General features: G+C 38.2%; 2 protein-coding genes across 7 annotated transcripts in view; one reads left to right on the forward strand and one right to left on the reverse strand.

Annotated features, from left to right (window-relative positions):
• Positions 1–22222, forward strand: part of LOC121642832 (Kv channel-interacting protein 1) — a 65897-nt gene that overhangs the window by 38579 nt on the left and 5096 nt on the right. For 2 of the 5 annotated variants that reach the window (XM_041989810.1, XM_041989812.1), the window contains exons 2-8: positions 12784–12908; positions 14672–14741; positions 14836–14906; positions 15015–15122; positions 15212–15316; positions 15536–15598; positions 15936–17617. In XM_041989810.1, the coding sequence (XP_041845744.1) occupies positions 12784–12908; positions 14672–14741; positions 14836–14906; positions 15015–15122; positions 15212–15316; positions 15536–15598; positions 15936–15983 (590 nt within the window). In that variant the 3' untranslated portion in view covers positions 15984–17617. Of the gene's footprint in view, positions 1–268; positions 539–12783; positions 12909–14671; positions 14742–14835; positions 14907–15014; positions 15123–15211; positions 15317–15535; positions 15599–15935; positions 17618–22222 lie in introns of those variants that run through there. The other 3 variants (XM_041989811.1, XR_006010974.1, XR_006010975.1) reach the window with 3 other exon arrangements.
• LOC121642831 (T-cell leukemia homeobox protein 3-like) lies at positions 17949–20906 on the reverse strand. Of its 2 annotated transcripts, none has more exons than XM_041989809.1 (3): positions 20258–20906; positions 19194–19431; positions 17949–18656 (listed from the first exon to the last, which is right to left on the reverse strand). In XM_041989809.1, the coding sequence occupies exons 1-3, from the start codon at positions 20682–20684 to the stop codon at positions 18473–18475; spliced, it is 849 nt and encodes a 282-aa protein (XP_041845743.1). In that variant the 5' UTR covers positions 20685–20906; the 3' UTR covers positions 17949–18472. The 2 variants fall into 2 exon arrangements, with proteins under 2 accessions (XP_041845743.1, XP_041845741.1); XM_041989807.1 differs by having other exon boundaries at positions 19194–19434.

The following is a 22222-nucleotide window of genomic DNA, read 5'->3' on the forward strand; positions in this document are numbered from 1 at the left end:
CTGGGCTCATTTGTTGTTTTTTTTTAATCTAAGGTACACTCATATTAATTCATAATTTAGTGAATCAACATGCTGCCAATTTCACACTGAATCAGTGATGCTCTGCTTAGACGCTGGGGTTTTAGTGAAGGTGGGAGGGTGATAGATATGTAGAGCGAGGGAGGGTACAACCCCTGACGAAAAACAAAGATCTGGGAGGGAGGGAGACTGAGAGTGGGGGAGTGTTGGACAAAAAAGAGGGAAGAGAGAGAGAAAGCAAGCAAGGAGGAGCGCTGTGAGATGGAGTGAGAAAGCATGAAAGGAGGGATGACGGAGAGAGGGTGTCCACTGAGAGCAGCCATTGAGAGAGAGGAAAAGAGGATGAAAAGAGGAAGGAGGGCGCGAGAGCTTGTGTGTGTGTTGTAGCCGTCCTAACACGTGACAAAGAGATACAGACTTCAGCATCCAGACGTACTTGTTTCCACGACGACAGCGGCCAACATGGGGGCTGTGGTGGGCACGCTTACCATGCAGACCAAGCAGAGGAGGCCATCCAGGGGTAAACACCTTGTGATTCTTCTCTTTTTTAATTAACACACATGCATGGACATACATGTGTGTGCAGGGAAACTTTAATTTGAGCTACAACAGACACTTACTAGAGCAAACATACAGTGCACAGACGTAAGCTGCAGAGCAAAGATTAATAACTGCTGGTGTTCCTGTCAAGATGTGCTGAGATGAAAAGGGCAACAGGTGTGTCCAGAGGAAAAAGTGCATCTGTTTCTCCCACAACAAAGTTTTAGCACAACAATGTGTCTGCAGCCATGTTAGTGTTGTTTTTCTTGACACAGCAAACCAATAGATGAAAGTCAGGGAGGTACATTTCTGTGTGTGAGGCTGTATTTCACTATATTCGTGGTACCGGACCCCTAAGAGATAAATATTTAAATGAAGCCTGAGATGGTTGTAGGATCAGAGTCCAGGTATTCAGGTGTAATGGTTAAAGGAATGCAGAAAGACGGTGAAACAAGGATCTGTTTGAATGTATGCATGTGTGTGTGTGCGTGCAGATGCGAGAGTCGACGCTAGTAAACACGCACACGTCGAAGGTATTTGTCACTCTACTCACACACTGCTTTTCTGTCTTGCTGTTTCCTTGGAAGCATGGTAGCCATGGCAACAAAAGATGTTGGTTTTGGGATGGGAGGGGTTGGCGGGGATTTTTTGATGAGATTGGGGTGTTCCTAAGTAAGTCAAGGCCATGTGAAAGAGACAGACAGAGTGAAAGATGGAAGTGTGCCGAAGTCGAGGCGAGCGGTGGGATTTTGTCACAAAGACCTGTTGCTTGTGAGACATGTTTCCACCTCCTTGTTACTTATTTTGATGGAAATGTGATAGCCTCATTTATAAAAATTGGACAAATCCAAAGTACCTGTTCCAATGCATGTGCATAGTAAACAAGACATCAGTGCAATCTGAAAATATCTCCTATTAATAGTGTGCATTCATTTAAACTTATGTCTTGAGGCAGGCTGTTATCAGCTTTCAGTCCAAATTAGCTCACCCAGGATATTTTCCAAGTGAGCGCATATGGCTGGTTTGATCTTTTGAATAAGCCCCCCCCCCACTCTCACACACACACACACACACACACACACACACACACACACACACACACACACACACACACACACACACACACACACACACACACACACTCACACACACACTCACACACAACCAAACAGCTTCCCCAAGGGTGTTGAGTAGGCAAGGGGTGAATTTGTTTCTATTTTGAAAAATTAGCTGGTTGTAGAAGCTCTCATGGAGAGGAAACGTGAAATCCAACTCTTCCTGCAAATGAAAACAAGCTGTTTTTTTCTCTACAGTTGCCTTGCAACAACATGAAAGAATGGGATGTAGAACAGAAGCCAGTTAGAGGTTATTTACTTTGGTGTTGTGTTCTTACCTCAGCATCTTTCCCAAAGCTTTAAGCTATATGCAGGATTAGCACACTGGTAAATTTCAGCAGTATTTACGTGGTGCTGCAGATAACTTACCCCGTATTACAGCACTGACAGAGAGACGGTGCACGGCTGTGATATTTGGAGATTAGTTTCCCACATGATTGATCCTCCGAGTATGTGCTCATTGCCGTGTTCAGACAGAAAACACCGAATTGTGTTTGCATCCACATCTACACGCTGCTCTCTCAAGTTGTTTAATATTCGTTTTAGTTTCTGTCACTTTGGTTGTAGTTTCCCTCTACCTGTTGGCTTATCTGCTTTATGTTTTCTTTGGTTTGCTGTAGCAGCCTTATCTCTATAAAAAATTCACCAGGCATTTTCTCTCATCTCCCTGATGAATTTTTTGTTTCTTTTTCCACCTTCATCTCTTACTCTCTGCAGCACTGTTGTCCCAATCCTCACTGTACCCATTAACTGCTCTTTTTCTCGCTTTTATTTCCTTTTGCTCTCTCCTGCTTCTCTCGGTTTGTTCTACCTTGTTGCTTTTTAAAATTTCCTGATTTTCATACCTATTTTCTCCCTTTTTCATACTCATTTCCCTTTCTCATGCTTTCTTAGTTTCTCCTCACATGCTGTTCCTTGAGCCCCCCTCAAATCTGTACTTCTCTTTTCTTTCATGCCCCTATTCTACTCATCTACTCCTTTTATCTATCATACAAGCTCCCATTAACTGGTGTGCTTATTAACTCATCCTCATCCTTTGGAGTGTGTGTATTTCTACAGATTCTGTCCAGATTCAGAGTCTAGACATGTATTTACACAAAAAAAATCAATATTGGCACTCTGCTCTGTGTGTCTAAACAAGCTGCACTTAACTCACTCTTTCCAAACATAACCAGCAGTGCCACACTAATATGTGACATTGAGTCATTTTTTTCTATGTGTATGTGGGGGTTTCTCTGCCTTATACAAGAACCCAGTCCTGCAACTTCTCTCCAGCTCTTGAGTTCTCCTTCACAGGCTGATGGGTGGGTGCAAACATGGGGGTGTAAATTATCTTATGCACATGGGTGCTTTTATATTTTCCTTCTTAATGACTCTCGTAATATTGTGGTCAGGTTTTTATGTGTTTGTGTGTGTCTAAGAGAGAGAAAGTCATTGGACGTTCAGTGAACCTCCCAAAGGCCACTCAGGGATTGACTTCACATCCACTAACTTGGCTTTAGATGGTGGAGAACAGTGCATCTCAGACTATGAGCTTCGCAGTGTGAAACCTGATTATGTGTACAGCTTTTTTTTCATGGTTTGTCACAAATATGGCTGCTGCAACTGACCTTACCTCCCTGTAGCTCATGGCCAGTGAAGATGTCACTTTCTTGGATAGTGTGCAGTGAGAGTGAGCCCTCTTCATTGCTGCCAGGATGGTAGATTAGGCTAATTCAGATTATGCAAATGACACACTCTCTGGCAAGGATTACAGGACACATTATGAGAAGGAAAGGGAGAACACAGAGTGGCAGGATAAGAGGAGAGTTTGGCAGAGGGAGAGATAAGAAATGGAGAAGAAAAGAGAATTCAGTGGGAAATAGGAGAAAGAAAGAGATGGAGAAGGAACAGCTAATGTTAAACACTGGAAGTAGTATAGTGAGGAGAAAGCAAGGAGTTAAATCCTGTTCTTGGGCTTTAGGAAGTGAGTGAGAGTATTGATGTGAGACAGAGAACGCTAGAGGCAGAGAGTGACAGGCAGTCTCTCTTGGCAGCACATTTTAGGCCACCCTTTAATACTCCAAACAGGCTTCACAAGAGAAGGTTTCATGCTTTGCTCTAGCTCACACTCCACAGCTTATAATAACTAGTGTGTCACATGGAAGCGAAGCTCTCAAACTGGCTTTCTAGGTTGGGTTTATTTAAGTTTTCTTCACCTGCTAAGTTAGCAGATTTTTTCAGAGTATGAATCATGCAGGTTTTTAGATCTCACCTGTTCTTTGAAAACTTTGCAGTACTAAGTATGACCTACAAGAACTTCATCACAGTAACACTGCACTTATTAAACAAAGTTTCCTGAAGCACAACAAATGGCAGTAATCACAAAATTCTGTATATTTAATTGTGCAGTCAAAACTAAGTATGTCACAAAAGAGAAAAAGAAAAAAAAAGAAAGTGAGAGCTAAAGAACTTTTAATTTTCTGGCTTTAGCTGGCTGCAGCTGCCTTTATGCTACTTTAAAAAACTGCAGTCATATTCACCAGCCTTTATGAGAGCGAGTGATCTAAAGACCATAGGTCTTATTACATTTTTTTCTGTTTTATTCTGAACCATTGACTTGTGAATGATACCAAATTATATTACCAGGAGGGTGAAACACAAAATCTAAAGGATGAAAATTTATTATCCTTAAGAGCAGTACTTCTTTTCCAGTGTCTTACAGGACATTAACTTTTGGGCCACGGTGCTTTTACAGCTTTTCTGCTGGAAAAGAGAACTAGTGTTTTATGCCCCATAAGTTAAAAATGTACAGAAAAAAATGTGAAGAGAAAGCAGACAGATAGATGAGATCCAATCAAATGTAATCCATCCTCTTTAGAAACGATATCTATGACATGCTCGTTAGGGAAGACACTGCTTTTCATAAATCTCATGGTTTCTACATGCTGCAAACCTGTTTTTGTCATTTAAAAATACTAATGATGGATTTTGTGAAGGCACATAGATAAACCATGTTGCAATTCATGTTTTATAATTATTTGTTGGAGTTTTACTTTTGTTCCAAGAGCAAAATATGCAACTAAGGTTTGTGGTAATCAGTTTTTTACTGAATCAATTAGTGAATCAGGGAAAAAAACAAAAGAAATTAGAAAGATGTAGTGGTTGGATTTTTCTCTCTATATAATAATAACAATAACAGTAATGATAGAATAAATTTAATATATTTGGTATTTGTCTTAACACTGTTATAGTATGCTTTGAAAAATGAAATCAAACCAGATGAGACAGATGCCACAAGACTGTAACAACATCTGCTTCTCGCAAACTTTTCTTTGTTTTGTTTTGGCAACCCTTGATGTTTTGTTCTCATTTTGTTTAATGGATTTTACCATTTGCGTTGTCTTGTTTTGAGGTCACAAATGGATGGAGCACACGGATAAACTCTGGATGGCTCTAAAAGCATTAAACAAGGCCTTTGAGTTTATATTGCTTCATTTTTCAAGCTGCCTTTTACAGAAATGTGGGGATGTTGTAGGTATATGTAGTGAGAGCTGGCTACTGTAAAGTTGAATAAACTTAAAATGTTTTTCTTATTGTTTTAATCCAGCACATAAAGCTTTAATGACTTTTTAGTTTCCCGTTCTGGTGTGCTGTCCATCATCCTGAACCATGAAAAAAAACATTGAAAATGCGAAAAAAAAACAACAAAACAAACAAACAAAAAAAACACAAAATAAACCTAACCACAACAACAACAACAACAACAAAAACCCACCAACAAAATTAGATTAAAGCCTGTCAACACTTGTATAAGAAGAAAAAAGAAAAAGAAATGGTCTGTACTTAAATAGCACTTTACATGTACACTTTCACTTTCGCCAATTCAACCACACGGCAGAAGCTGCCATGCAAGGCTAAACAACAACCCATCAGGAGCAATTAGGGGTTTGGTGTCTTGCTCAGGGAGACCTCGACATGAGCTCGACCGGGCCGAGATTGAACCGGCAACCCTTGGGCTACAGGACGACCACTCTATCTACTGAGCCATGCCGCCCCAAACATGCATTTATCAGAGCCAAGTGTAACATGTATGCAGGGTTTTTGTTGTGTTCGTAGCATATTATGTTTGTGCAAAACACTGCACCTTTGTTAGTAAAAGCCTGAAATATTCCTCGGGAAGCTAAAAGATAAGTCCAGTTACTTTCTGTTGAAGCATTTAGGATTATCATGACCTACATCAGCATATAGGTTTGAAGGAACTTTACTGTCATACCAGCACATCTTTACACATGAGATGGCATGAAATTTGATACCCAAGGTCCCATTTTTAGCCCAATTACAGACAAATTATACACATTAATACAGGCCTATGTGTAAAGATAAAAAAAACAAAACAAAACAGGAAAACAAAGAAAAGCTTTTCATATATTAAAATAAAAAATCTGACTAAGAACTAAACATATACAACAACAATAAAACTGACAAGGGTTCATTTTAGCACCGCTAAAAACTTGTTTGTGCATAATGCAACACTGAGTGAGTGTTCCGGGGGAGGGATAAGGGCTAACGGGCCTCGTCGGGTTCCAGAAAGAAGAAAGAAGCTGTTCCTCAGCCTGTTGTTCAATTCTGGATGCTCAGCCATATATATATATATCATATCAATCAATTGATACATATTAGGGTTGTCAAATGATTAAATTTTTTAATCAAATTATTACAAATTAATCATGATTAATCACCATTTGCGATTTTTTATATGCCTGAAATTTGCCTGAAATTAGTCATCACTGAAATCGGCTGACTGCATCTGTGTGTTCAAAATTAGAACAAAGGGAGTAGACACAATGAGAGTAGAAAATTTATAGAATCAATCACCCTTCACACAGAGAATATCACTGATAATTACATCAATATTTGACCATGTCTTGCCTGCAAAGTTAGCAGCAATTGCTGCATTTTTTGCATCTCCAATCTTGTGGTAAAAATAATTAATTCAAATGCTATAGAAAAGTGGTTCCCAACCTATTTTCCTTGAAGACCTCTTCATGCAACTGCTTAAAAGCCATGCCCCCTTGCTTGGCTTTATCCATTCATTAGCTTCTTGCAAAAAATGATGCATTCTGGCTGAGTCCTCTCTTGTCCTTTGATAAAACTGAAGTAAAGGTAATTATCAATAGATCATCTTCACTGTGGCGTCTCTAAGAAATGTTTTTTTTTAATGAACTGGTCTAGGAAAAATCCCGGTTACCTGGCTAGACATGAACTACTACTGTAGCTTCAGCAGCATGTAGAAGATGTTGCCACTAACTTCACTTTTTCTATGACTTTCCAGCCTGGAAATTCTTTAGCTTCTGTTTCAGTAAATGAAATGGGATTATCCAATTAAACGGCTTCAGCAGATGAGACAGAAAACACCTGAGTAATGGGATGCTCTGTCTGAAAGGTCCCCAGGTTAGCCATTCAATTAACTGCAGCCAGCATGTCGGAGCTGTTGTGCTGTTTATGTTTAATCCCACTCTGTGTTGTGTTTACAGAAACCAAAGTGTCCTAACTCACAATGTACACATTGGCTTCTGTTATTTTGTTCCAGCTCCTCCTCATCTGCAGCCATGACTGCTGCTGCTTGTTTGTATTTAACCTGATTTGTGCTCTTTTTTTCTTGCCAAATAGGTACAACTACATAACAGTGGAATGAGTTATTTGATTAATCACCCACTAAAATTAATTTGTTCTGCACCATTAGGTGATAAGTGCTTTGGTATAGGAATGTGTTGCGGGCCAGTGGCAAAATTTAACAAGTTTATTTGATGCTGTGCCCCCTGCCATGTCATGATTAGCAACTCCAGTAATTTTTTCTTTAACTGTGTTTGTGCAACAAACAAAAGAAAAACAGAAAAGCTGCTGAATAATTAGCTTTGATGGCGTAGAAAAATACGACGTGAAATAAAATTAAATCAGATTCATTAAGTGATATTGTCACTGATGAGCAAATGTTTAATGTTAGGGAAATTACATTAAATGCTACTTTTGCTAGTAAACTGAATTGTCCTCAGCTTGGCTACTGTAATTCCAGAGCAGCAAATAATGCCGACCTGCAAGTGGCTTCTCTCTAGGAAACCTTGTGAGGCATCAGAGCCCCCTGCAGTCTTGAAGTCAACACTGACACAGGGGTCTAGATGGCAACATAACATCTGAATGGCAACAGATGTACTGCAAAAAGAAAAAAAAAAAAAATCACATTGGGTGATCACTTGTTAGGTCTGTGGTCAACATTATCTTTTTTTTATTATTTTTTTATCACTATTCTAAGCTCTATAAAAATGAATGCTTGTTGGACTTTCTGATTTGTATTTGTCTAATGAGGGAGTGTACATCCTGAAGAGACTAAAAGCTTATATTAAAGTGGGTATAATGACACTTTTTCCTTACAGATAAAAAAAAAAACCGAAACAGACTTTTAGCCCAATATATTCATGTGTGACAATCAAAAATTCTATTGCAAATAGTTATAAAAGTCCAATCCCAATTCCCCTCTTAAGCATTGTTTTGTACTGTTTTTCTCTTTTTTAAATCTGAAGCGGTCATCTACCCCTTTGATTTGCTGGTGGCCATTTAAATGGTTCACTGACTACGGCTGCTTGATTCCAAAGGAAATGGAAACCTTATCAGCAAAATGAAGGGACGTGGCTAAATAGGAAAAGTTGTAGGGCTAAAGGGACATAAAACGAGATTGAGCCAAAAAAAAATAAATAAAATAAAACATAAAAAAAAAAAAAAAAAAAAAAACGAGTGAAGGCTGAAAAGTGCAAATAAGCAGCTTAGGACTTGAAATTTTTTTAAAATAAAGCTATGAGGGAGTCATCCTCCAGAGCTACAACATACTTGGAGTTTCCAAAAGTGAACATTGTAACGTTCCTAAAAGAAAAAATACACACAGCCATTTAACACTGAGCAAGATTCACAAGCTAAAGCAAGATTAGACCAACACAATCCTTAAGATAGAATTTTTAGAAGTTTTATTATCAGTTCAGAGTAACTGTTTTTAAAGCAGGTGCATGGATGTGTGCTGGATCACTTCAAGGTTACCAGGGTAAGTTGTATCATGGCAGAGTGGAGAAGGTGTGCCTGCATGGGATGTTATGAGGACAAACTACAGTTGGGGCTGATAGAATTAGCAAAATCAGCTAATTGGCAGATTCTGAATGATGCAAAAGGTTGCACCAGAGCAAAGCTAAATTTCATGATCTTTAATCAGTTTTTGTATCTACTGCTTGTTTAAGAAGACTGCCTGCTATTACTCTCCTCATGTAAATCCTGCTCAGATCATGTGGATCCTTCTCAAACATTAGAAGAAAGAAGATGAGACAGCCTTCTCAACAGCACAAGGCTGCAGCAACTTAAGCTCAATTCTATCATAAAAGATAAAAAAAAGAAAGGAAACTTTGTTAAACAAAGTCTCTGAAAAGTTATTGCAAGAAATTCAATTCTGTTTTCTTTAATGGAACAAGAGATGGAAACATGGTATTTTATAACTTTCTTGTTGTCACATTTTTGTTAAATTTACTTGTTTTCTCTCAATGCTTTAGGTAAATTCTGGAAAAAAAAATAGAAACACTTTTTGATTCACGTTTGAGGTTCAATAACATTTTAGTTAATAGAGAATCTACCTGGCAAGTTATAGATTTTTAGGACAATCCAAAGTATATATATATATATATATATATATATATATACATATATATATGTAAAATGATATATTTAGATAAATCCTGGCTCAATTATCAGGTTAACATGAAATCAGCAGCTCCCCTATACTCACTGCTTGACCCTGATTGTGCTTCGTGTGTTGGGTTTTGCTGCCCCCTGCTGGCATTCATTGGTTATAACTGCTTGTTTGGTTCTCCCCTCATTAAAAAGGATTTTGTTCTCATAAAGCCTAAAGGTCAAATTAATGTCACTAGTTATTTTCATAAACACTGAATTAAGCAAAAGTTATGTTTATTGAGGGAAAAGTTACATGAAAGGACTCGGGAATGTTTAGTTAGAAAAGTCACTTTGCTGTAATTGAAGCCCTCTGTTGATTGGGGATGACTCTGTAAATGGGAATAATTAATCAAGTGTTGATCTGCTTGTGAGCACACACATGCAAATATGGTGGTACAAGTGAAGGTGAGATCATCACTGTTACAGTGTGCTCAGAGCAGACCGTCCTGTTAAAGCCCAGTCTTACAGAGTGAAGGACACTGTGACTGTGTTCCAATGGGGATTGTGAGGGGTCGTAGGGGTGAAGAGGCGTAGACATGGAAAGTTAGTGGGATGGAGAGGAGGTTGGAACATGAGAGGGAGATGCCCCAGGGAGGGGAGAGACAGTGGGGATAAAAAGACAGAGATAAAGAGAGACAGATCTCACTGTTAGAGGAAGCAGGAAGGAGAAAAGTTCATGATCATGAAAGCTGTACAGAGAAACAACAGCTGAATGGGTGAGAAGGGAGTTAGTGGAAAGCTGTGCTTAGTAAAGGCTTTAAGTATACCATGTTTTACTTCTTCAAACTTGTGCATTATTGAGATTAGGAAAATAGTTAAATGGAAAAAGAGGGACAGAGCGACAATGGCTTGCATACCGTAGCCATCATCCTGCTGTGCTGTGGGGCTGTCAAAATGCTGCACCTGCTGGGAGTCATCACTGTAGAGGGTGAGTTCTTATACTAACATCCAACAACATCCAACATAAATTCAACCAACAAGATTTTCAGTCAACCTGGAAAAAGATTGGAGGACAAAAGAAATATTAACCCTTTAAAGCTTAACCCAAGAAAAAATGGGGGGAAAGTGTAATATTTTGAATCTGAAGTCTTTATTTGGCCCTTTAACAAAGTGTAAAAAAAATAAACACAAATAATTTTGTATATTTACCAAAAATATGTAAAAATAGTGTGTCAAAATTAGTGTTGTGCATAATTGTATTACTGTATCCAACAGGGGGCAGATGACAAGTATCAGATTTTATAGATTACAAAGTTTTAAGCCAAGTTTTTACCGTAAAATGATGCAAAAGGTCTCAGAAACTGTATGTATTAAATACATACGGCATTGTGGAGTTAAAGACTGAATATGATTTGGTGCCTCAGTTTCAGGGTCAGATTTTCACTCTTAAACAGGAATTTTAAAATTCTGATTACTTGTGTAATTTTCTACATGGTTTGAATTGAGACAAAATTCTCTCCATAAAGACAGTAAGGAAACTTCATATGAGCTTTTATCTCAAAGGAAAATGACCAAATTAAATGAGCAGAAAGGGAATAATGTCAACTTTCATTCTGTATAATACACACTTAGAATCAGCTCATCTATATGAGACTTCAGATCCTCACTGCACCTGTTTTATACAGGTTCACGTGCTGTATTAATCAAACGGTTTTTCTAATGCATCCCTGCTACTCCTGCAATTTAAACTACTTCAATAAACTCTGTTTTACTCTATACTGTGGTGGCTTTCAGTGCAGACACATGCTGGTGACAGGTGCTGTTTTACTATATTTTTACTATAGGTGCATGTTTTACATGCATATCATGGGCTGTGTTAGAATTTTCTGTTGTTAGTTTAGCTGTCTTTTGTGTGTGTGTGTGTGTGTGTTGCAGTTGCTCCTCATTTCAGACAAAGTCTGACTGTGATGAAGCACATGATCCTCAGTAGTTGTGTGAGGATGTGTGTGTGTTAAAGAGAGAGAGGAATGAGGGGTTAACAGCTGGGCCAGCTTAAAATGCTTCTAAAATTAAAGAAATGCATTGGCACTATAGAAGGAGTTTTTATGCAAATTATTATTATTGCTGTTGGTTGGCTTTGTCATGTTATTGTATTAATCATTTCAGAGTATCTGTAGTTCCACATTTCATCATAGACCAGGTGTTCAAGTAAGTATACAATCAAATCTAGCAATAAAATTCAAACCCAGTGTACTGTCTGTGATATATAACATAGAGACACAGTGTACTGAATCTGAAAGAAGTTGGCCTGACTTCAGCTTGATTTAACCGTGAGATAAAGTTGCATAGTAAAATGCTGACCTCATACCCATGAATCATTGAGAACACAGAACTGGTAAAGCGCTGGTGTAATGAGGCTTCACAGGGTGCTAATGGTTTTGCCATGCACATAAAAATGTCTGTTTAAAAATTGCCAGTGTTTTAAGGTCTTGATAGCAAAGGACAGAGTGAACCTTACACTGTTTGACAATCAATTACAGCTGAATAGGACACATTCAGAAAGCTTTGTGTACTGTGACACATTTCACATTCAAACCATGCTTTGCTGAAATTGTTTGGTCGCTTCAATAATTAGTTTTCTGGACCAGATTTTTAAATCAAGGTGTCATAAATCCCACAATTATGGCTCTGTAGTGAAATACTGTAACTATCATTTTCACATTCGTGTTAAACATAGAGAGGAAATTGTATTCGATCATCATGCAGTCTAATTCAACATCGTGACTGATGAGAGATTACACAGATTTATTTATAAGCTGGTGTTGTTTAATTTTTAAATAAATTGAGAGATTTTTCTCATTATGCTGCTCAGTCACACTGAAATTTGAAGTTTGAAGTTTGAAGAGATGTTCATTTAACACAGCGTCTTACTATTTAAATGCCACCAACATTTTTTTTAGCCTCTTACTACTTCACATTATGACCACTATCATATTCTGAATTTTTATTAGTCCTTGTGTTAAATTATGCACAGTTATAACAGTATGCATAATTATTACACTGCAGATTGCTTCAGGGAGGACCAGAGTCATGTAGATGAGTGTCTTTGGGAGGACAAGAAAAAGGGAGGGTGTTTGAATTTGTACTGTAAGTTCACCTATAGGTATGTATTTGTGTGTGTGTGTGTGTGTGTGTGTTGAGTCAAAGTCAACGATTTGTTCTTTCTCCCCTCCCCTGCAGCGAGGAGAGTAATGAGTTATTAATGATAGGGCTGGAGAGAGGAGGAACATAGAGCTGCTGATCTGACCTCTACTTCTCTGCTCCTCCATCTTTCATCCTCCTCATCCCTCCTCTTCTCTGCAAATTAGTGTGTCTCCTTTCACACTGTTTTTGTTCTCCTCTCTTTTTGTATTTGTCCCTTCAGACAAAGCTGATGATGATTTGGAGATGACCATGGTGTGCCATCGGCCAGAAGGCCTTGACCAGCTAGAAGCTCAAACCAACTTCAGTAAAAGAGAGCTCCAGGTGCTCTACAGAGGCTTCAAGAATGTAAGGAATCCAAGCGCACCCTGAAAATGAGAATAATCATTCAGTTTAGATTAGTCACCTTTTAATTAGTACACCTGCAGGTCATTACATGATCAGGTAGGTCACATGATCACCACATTTCCATCATGAACAAAACGAAACAGTCTCAGGGGCTTTATAATAAATTAAACGAGAGCATGTCTTATTATTATTATTATTATTATTATTTTAACTCAGTTATGGAAACATTAATTAGGTTTTGGGTTGAGATTAATAATAGGGAACAGTTCTGATAGTAGGTAATTTTTTTCTTTACTTATTGAAGTAAACAACTATCTGAATTGCAGTACTATAGTACTATGAAATCTGTAGTAACCTTGATTCAGTCCACATTACGGCCACTCTGGTGTGAGTATTAAAGGTCATCCAGATGTAGAGGGCTGTGGGCTCCGGCCATTTAGTCATTTGGTCATTTTAGCAGCATTTTTATATTTTGTGGTGGTTTCACAGCCTGATTTAAAGCTAAGTAACCATCGCAATGGAAAGTTTACAATTTTAGTGAATGCAAAGAAACCATATTTAATGAGAATTTTTAGAATATTGTAATATGTGTTTAGTTTGAATCTGATGCTTGAATCATGTTTCCAACAGTTTAACCAGAGGCAGGTTTACCACTGTGTGGCAGAGTTTCCTCTAACACTGCCACACAGTGTGTTAGGGAGCTGAGGAGGCTGGTTGCTGTAACTATGAGAAAATGTTGCCCCATTTTTACTTAATATGTGATCTAAGCTGCGACTTTACTGTCTTCTGTGATTGTGTCAAATAAATTTAACAATCAGTCTGGGCATGAGACAGAGTCTTTTTGTTAATATTTAGAAACAGTTCTTTGTAATATGTACAGACCTCAGAGGATTCATCAATAAACAAAGATGTCATGTAAATAGCAGCATTTGTATCTGTATGCAATCTGTATATTCAGGTTAATTATTAGGTTGCTTTCACATAAATTACCCAATTTTTTTGCCTCTAAAAGGAAGGGATGCTGTTTTATACACCATCATACTGAGTCATTGCAATTATTTTTATTATAATTATTGTTGTTATTGTCATTTTTAGCATGATATAACTTTTACAGTCTTCCTTTTTTAGAGGGAACAATCATGAAATTAAAAACGAGTAAATATTAATCACAAATCAACAATAAAATCTCAGTTTGATGACTTTGTATTATTTTATTTGCATTCTACTTTTTTTTTTTAAATTGAATCATATAAATGAGTTATATGTATATTTACACTGGAGACAAGTTGCACTGAGTTGCTATTCGACAGGTTAAATGAGGGCTTTATGTGTCATGACAAATAATCTATTAATATCTCAACTGGAGGACCACTTGTGGTTAAAGAACAACAATACACTGATTCATATTACCTTTTTTATAAGCTGTAATTGTTTTTCATTTAAGACTGTACCTTTGCTGCTTAGTTTTCAAATTACACGTAAAAAACAAACAGAAAAACCCATCAAGTTGAATCATGAACACGTAGATAATTTAGGTTAAATCTCCATTATCACACTCTGGAGATTGCAAATATATCAAACTACAAGCTTAAATGGGATTGTTTCATAGATGAAGGCATCACCCAGTCTGGTACTAGCTTTGACTGATAAATGATTCCCTGATAGACTCGACCTGTTAAACCCCCCATTGGACTCTAATCCCCTGGCTGAACTGCTCATCTAGTTTTCACTCCCTCTCTGTTTTTCTGTCTATATATTTCCAGGAGTGTCCTAGTGGTGTTGTAAATGAGGATACCTTCAAGCAAATATACTCGCAGTTCTTTCCACATGGAGGTGAAGACAGTGTGTGTCTGGTCTTTCTTTTCTTTTCTCTGAATGAAATCCACCGAGTGTATCAACTTTTTTATCTTTTTCTCTGCTGCTGTAGATGCCAGCACCTACGCACACTACCTGTTCAATGCATTTGACACAGGAAACACAGGATCCATAAAGTTTGAGGTTTGGTTTATTCTCACTCTGTTCCACATCTCTGCCCGCTGATTCTCATCTTATAAAGACATTGGCCCTCCCTTTTTTTTAGTTTGTTATTCTATCTCTGTCCGTCAGGACTTTGTGACAGCTCTGTCCATCCTGCTGAGGGGCTCCGTCACAGAGAAGCTCCAGTGGACCTTTAACCTCTATGACATCAATGGAGACGGATACATCAACAAAGAGGTATGTTTTAATCCTGTTATTTTTTTCCCCTCTTGCTGGGTTTATATTCAGGTGTCATAGCTTCTCTTTGTGTCTGTTCTGTCTCACAGGAGATGACTGACATTGTCAGAGCAATATATGACATGATGGGGAAATACACTTACCCTGTCTTGAAAACGGATGCACCCAAACAGCACGTGGATGCCTTTTTCCAGGTATCAACCCATTTCTTTGTTTACTCTTCATAACTCACTAAATAAGAATGCTTGAGTTTAAAAAAACTGTGGAAAGTGCTGCAGCAGAAAGAAATGTTCTGTCAGCACGAGTATTGATAAACTTTACGGTGATCTCATAGATTAATGTGTATTTTACATATTTATTCACAAACTGCATGACAATCTTTCAATATTGGACATATGTATATCTATCAACAGAAAATGGACAAAAATAGAGATGGTGTGGTCACTCTTGATGAATTCATCCTTTCTTGTCAAGAGGTACAACTTTGTCTTACTTATTTAAACAGCATGTTCCATATAACTCAACTTAAATAACTGAATCAACAGGACAGTCATTATTTATGTTTAGTATGCCTGCACAAAAAGAATTACAATAATCAAAACTGTTTTACTTATCACCTGTTAAAGACCTCCCATCTTTGCTAATCTAATTGTAGTGGCTATTAATTATGATATCTATTGTTTTATCAGTGTTTTTGTCTTTAGAGAGATTATTAAGATTTTATTGCCTTCTACTGCCCCCTAGTGGATACTGAAATGAATAAAAGGGGGATTTTCTCTTCACAGTCAGCTTCTAAATTTCCTCTTTACACAGGACGAAAACATCATGAGGTCTCTACAGCTCTTTGAAAATGTCATCTAGATGACAAACATGAGGGAGATGGAGCACCAGACAAAAGCACAGAATAAGAGAAGAGGATCGAAGAAAGATGAGGAAAAGAGATGAACAATGTGCAAGAATACAAGAGAACAGCTTCACTGGTGTGAGAAGGAAAATGAGGAGCTTAAGCTGCCACTTTGGATGTGACAGTTTGTCACAGAACCAGACAGATGGCGTCTTAGTGTAACAAATCTATTGAGACGAATCACTGATTTCAGAAAATGTCCCTCAGACGTCATTTGATCTTTCTGTGACTGTCAATCTTGTCTTTATCTCCTTTGTTTGTTGCTGTTGTGATGGTTATTGTGTGTCTTTCATTCCACTGTAAATATACTGCCCCTCTCTCATTTTGTCAGGTGTGTTAACTACAGTATTTTTAAAGAAAGGGATAAAATGAATAAAAAGCAGCTAAAAGATCAAATCAACTGACTGCACACTGCTCAGACAGAAGCACTTCTCATCATGAATTTCTTTGTCAATGCAGCAAACAAGAGATATTGTGAAGCATGCAGGACAGAGAACCACAGCATTTGTGTATCTTTCCAATAAGAACTTGGTGGAAACGTGCTCTTACTAAATACTTACGTTTGAGAATGCAGCCCGTGTGCAGGATCTCAGCTGTTTTAATACTAAACTCAGACACAAGTCTGATGACTCCCAGTGTGTGAGCTTATGTAGCGTCCATCAGTGTTTAAATGTTGTAACAACTCGAGTGTGATGTAGATATTTAGCTGTTGGTTTTATGGCTTCTTCTCTCTGTCTGAGATCACAAATGTCTGTCTGTGTTTCTGATCCTGATACCTGTCTGTCCTTCTGTCTGATTGGATATAACTCTGGAATTGCTCTGATGCTAATTGCTAAATAAAAATCCCATTTACCGCCATGAAGATAAAGATAGGGAGCAATACAGGAATTTGCATGTGTTTATGTGTGTGTGTGTATGTCCTGGTGTTAAGGTCCTGCAAAGAATTTCAGCTTGTGGATGCTTATGATGCTTGAGAGAAGAATTTAGTCCTCATCTTTGTCTGTTTAACTGACTTGGACTGACCCATGTTTCACTGTGAGGGGTTGAAGCGGGGAGGAAAGATGATTGAGGAAGTTCAAGATTTGAGAATAAACCATAAGATGAGACCTTATCACTGACTCTGGAGGAATGGAAGCCATGTTTCAAACAAGAGCCATTGTTCTGAAGAGGACTAAAATATATAAACGATTTGTTTTGCTCATTGTGCCATCAATATTGTCATAAAAAATGACTTGCAGATCTTCTTAAATGTACCCAGACATTCATCCAGATAGACTGATGGACATACAGACAGGCATACAGACAGACACCTAAAACAGTCAGAATTAAAATTATGTGTGTATTGAAATATTGTATAAAATCATTATATTTATCAATAAACTTTTCAAGAAATAAAATCAGTTAATGTCAGTTTTTTTTAGCATCTTACACCACATATGTTGTTCTTTTTGTACCTCATAACAGAGGGTTAAAAACCTTAATATCCCCTTCATGACGCATCGGAAAGCATGAGCTCAAAGGGCCACAACAACATTTTATACTGTTATTTATACATGTTCAGTTAAAGTACAAAAGGAGGTTCTGCCTTTTTTTTAAAAAAGAAAAACCCACAAATAAAGCAATGTGCATATGAAAAGACCTCACCACCAATTTTGAACATGCATCACTCCCTTTATTACCCAACTTACAGCCTCTTTCATATTTTTTTTTCACCTCACAGATCACGATGCCTGATTTTTTTTCATTATTATTACTGCCAAAATAGCATTCCCCCTCCCGATATTGCAACACTGTGGGCAACCAACGAATAAATGTTTTTATAAATAAAAACTGATCTTAGGATCAGAATTTTTTTAATCCAGATATTTTTGCTTTTTGAAAAACATTTTGTAGTTTTCAGAGCAGATGTTTTAATTGAAATCTCATAAACACATTTTGATGCATGTTCTCTGCAGCGTGGATATAGGCTTTGCTTTCATTTTAAAATGATGCCTGCAGCTGAGTGTTACACAGCCAATTTCAGAGTGAGAAAATGGTTGCAAATAGAGAAAGAGAGAAAAAAAAAAACAACCTTCAGAACACACAAATCTTGTGTTTTACTTTGCAGAATTAATTACACCCCCAGATCGACTGTATAAGGTACATATCTTCCCCATCTTATTCTAACAAACAGAATAAGAACAGGCATGAGAGGACAATTACATGTTTACAAGATTTTTTTAATGTCAAGTCTCTTTCGTCTGACTTTTTTTTTCTTTAAATTGCAGTTTCGGAGCTTCCAAGTTAGTCCATCAAAGTCTTTCCCCTTAGACCCGCATCACTCACCAGTCATGACCAGTTCCAAAATCACCCGCTTAAATGGGTGTGATCAAACTTAAGTTCATCCAGTCACATTTGTTTCCCTTCAAAGTAAGTCCCATGTTCCTCAATAAGTTCGTCGTCGTCCTTATTCCCTTTCCTCGGCCCACGGTTGGAGGTTCTGCAGCGCGTACAGGGAGGAGTTATGGGCGCACAGAGGATCCGACGCCGCTGATTCGCCGAGAGACTTCTGGAGGGCAGACTGCTGCAGCTGCAGGATGAGGCGATTGGCCTGCTGACGCTCCGCCTCCCTCTCCTCGGCTGTCTGTCTCCTAAAAGGCGACAAGAGGAAAATTAAACGTGGATAAAATCAATAAAATATGCATTTAAACAAGACCAAACAAACACACAAAGAGACTGGCAGTGCAGACATTTCTACACATTTCTAAAGACAACACAAAACTACAATTTCATACAGCAGATGATACAAAGATAAGTCTTTCTTAAGTATACAAATAAAATATAACATTTTGACGGTTTGTAGTGTTTAGGCAATAGCTTTTTTTATTATTAAGTTTTTAAGTAGACCGGGCTAAGAATTCAATGAAAATAAAAGAATTTATAATAGGGTGCATATATATATATATATATATATATATATATATATATGTGTGTGTGTGTGTGTGTGTATAGATGGAGGGGTCAGTTAACAAGGAATACGCAAGCACGTAATTAAGAGAAGAGAGGTAGGCTTAAGTTTAATATTTGAAAAGATTTAATTATACCAAAGCTTTGCTGTTCATTTTTCTTTAGTTAAAAAATAGTTTTGGACTACGGGTACACATCTGAACGTGACCTTTGATACTGACCTCCATTTGGTCCTGCGGTTCTGAAACCAGGTTTTGACCTGTGCGTCTGTCATCTTTAGGCTCTTCGCCAGGGCTGCCCGCTCAGCGCTGGCCAGGTACTTCTGACGGTGGAAGCGTTTCTCCAGCTCGCAGATCTGAACTCTGGAAAAGGAGGTCCGGGGCTTTTTCCTTTTGGGAGGAGTCCGGTTCTGGTACGGGTGTCCTATCCGCCGCGTTACGGCAAACGGCACCAAAGCAGCTGCTGAAAGGGGAGACTCCGGTAAGTCTGGTATGGGATTCACTGCTCACTTTGTACGGAAATCCAAGGCCTACTGATACCAAAACTGTAAGTGTTAAATTTGGCTGTATTGCAAATAGGTGAGAAATATATTACATTCATTGTAGAAGAAGAGCCTGAACAAAGTAGGCCTACTAAATTTGAAACAATAGTGTTATACAAACTAAATAAACTTAAAAGTTGCTTGGACTTGTAACTGATGATCTCTGCACAGCTAATTAAGGAGATAACAGCATATCTTTGGGATATTTCTCGCACCCTTACATAGTATGTTACATGTTACTGACATTTTATAATAAAATGAGCAATTAATCTTCTTTAAAAAAGGCTTGTTTACTAGAATAATTTAATTCAACTTTAAATCATCTCATTTACAAAACAAAGTTGTGGAGAAATCGACATATTTCCTCAATAAATAACAAGTAAATTATTTTAGTCTGTTAATATTCCTGTTAATTTTAGAATATATTTTATGTCACAAATCTGATAACTTTTTTCGTATCTACAAATGAGAAAAAAAAATCAACTGTTAAAACATAATCAGTTACCCGTATTATTAGCATAGATTGTTTAAAATACAAATTAGTATCCCGATGTGTGTTTTAAACATTCACATGTTTAATTTTAAAAAAACATTTTACTCTGCTTTGGAAAAATAATAATATATGTTGAAAAATAGAGAAAATAAAACAGTTGTGAGTATTATTGATGTTTAGATAGTCATTTTTGTTTTAGAAATGATAAAATATTCCCCAGGGGAACACATTTGCTGTACCAGCTGGTCTACCTGATATTCTGTCCTTGGCGAACCTGTTTCCTATCCAGGGGAAGCACAGCCCTCCAAACCCAGGAACAGCGCTCTGGACGGGGGTCGGGGGTCCCGGGGCTGTCACAGGTCTATGAGCCGGGACTCGTATCACTCCCCGGCTTCCCATACCTCTGCTCTCTCCGTACGAACCTGAAGCCTCCACCGGAGGCATTATACCGGAGAGCGAGATAGACAGCGCGGTGTACGAGGGCGCGTTGGTCCCAGTCGGGCTTCCTAAGCTGTAATATGCGTCCCCGCCGCTTAAATCTGATCCACTTTGTCTTCCAGGCGTACGCCCGTTCTCTGGCTCTGAACCAGCACCCAGAATCTGGTCGATGCCGAAGCTGATGGGCTCGTGGTGGGTCGGTTTTGGAGGAGGGCTCGGCGCGCTGGGTGCTTGCTCCATCCCTCGTCTTGTCGTTAAAAGGATGAGAAAAACTGAACGAGATGTTTTCAGTTGGAATTCACAGGAGGGGGTCAAACTGTACCAAAAGTCATCATCAGAAGTGTCTCCATCGCTGTCCACCTATATGTCCAGAATCCAGCGTGTCCACGTTGTCTCCAACAGGCCTCTTCTAAACGACTGTATACTTAGGCTGTGGTGAAAGTTTGATGGGCGTTTGGAGAGATGTGACGCTCTGTCCTCCTCTCAGCGCGTCAAAACGCTCAGTCTAGCAGCTCCGTCCTCCTCCATCGCTCTCCACCTTTCATTGGCTGGCATCGAAATGAGTGATTGAATGTCAGTGGGGGTAGGCCCTTGGTTTGGCTCAATATTTCCCATAACCACGAGTGTCAGCGTGTTATATAGCTATATTGTAAGATTTGGTATCTCCAGACCGTCTGAGTGAGTGAGTTGATCGTGTTTTATAATTTTAATAGAGCAAGTTTTTAACTCTATTATGAACATTTGTATGGTATATAAAAATGAAACAAGGGAGAGAAAGCCTTCTCTAATATTTTAACCTAATGACGCTTTGTCAGCTCTGTCTGTGGATTTATAAGTTTAGTCATAAAATGACATCAGATGGAAAAACTTTACATCTCCTGTGAAAATTCAAGTCTGAATCGATGCCTCTCCCATTCCTACTTTTCAAGCAAGACACAAAGTGCGTTTCATTTGTCTCTGACACCTCTTCACTCTGAATTATGACATATGGAATACGCGGGAATAATAACCTTAAAAAAAGTGGAGTGATATTATTAAGCGCGCTATAACACGATGATTGTTTATGGTGGATGCAAATGTCACACTTGGTTTATGTGCCTTTAAATGTAGAGCGCTTACTCTGCCTGAGCTTCAAGATCAAATGTGAAGACTTTTTTGTCTTTTGTGTTAATTTCGATTGCACTGTTAAAGTTCTGTAGCTGTGAAAATTAATCAGAAAAGTAAAAAAATATATTTAATTGTACATTTATATATAGTCTCAGCTTGACATATAAAAAAATAAAGGCACGGTTTTTCTTAAAAAATGTTAATATTGCCGTTATTTTATTAGTCTAGATAAAATATGTGTGAGTTTTTGAATGCAAAATTACAATGATAGCAATAGCAGCAAAGATGTGCGTAATTACGCACAGATAATCTTTAACATCCACCACATCCTCACTATTTAAAATAAGAGGACAGTAGCCGTACTGAGCACTGGCAGTAACACGAGCACCTATTGAGCTTGGCAAAGTCTTATGGCCTTATTTGTTCATGGTGGCCAGTGCCACATTAAATGACCTGACAAGGGAAAGCCACGGGCTACTTCAGATAAAGTGTCCGGGCTCTGGAAACTGCTAACCCCTCAGATTCAATGTAACAGGCGCCCAAAGTGACCATGTAATCTTATTTCCACTAACTTGTCTCATGGACAGACAAATGCGCGTCGGCCTGGGATGCGGCAGGTGGCTTTTTAGGCTATCACATTACAGGACTTTAACAAACTAGTAGCAGACACA

This window comes from Melanotaenia boesemani, chromosome 7 (assembly GCF_017639745.1).
Source record: "Melanotaenia boesemani isolate fMelBoe1 chromosome 7, fMelBoe1.pri, whole genome shotgun sequence".
Taxonomy (NCBI): Eukaryota; Metazoa; Chordata; class Actinopteri; order Atheriniformes; family Melanotaeniidae; genus Melanotaenia; species Melanotaenia boesemani.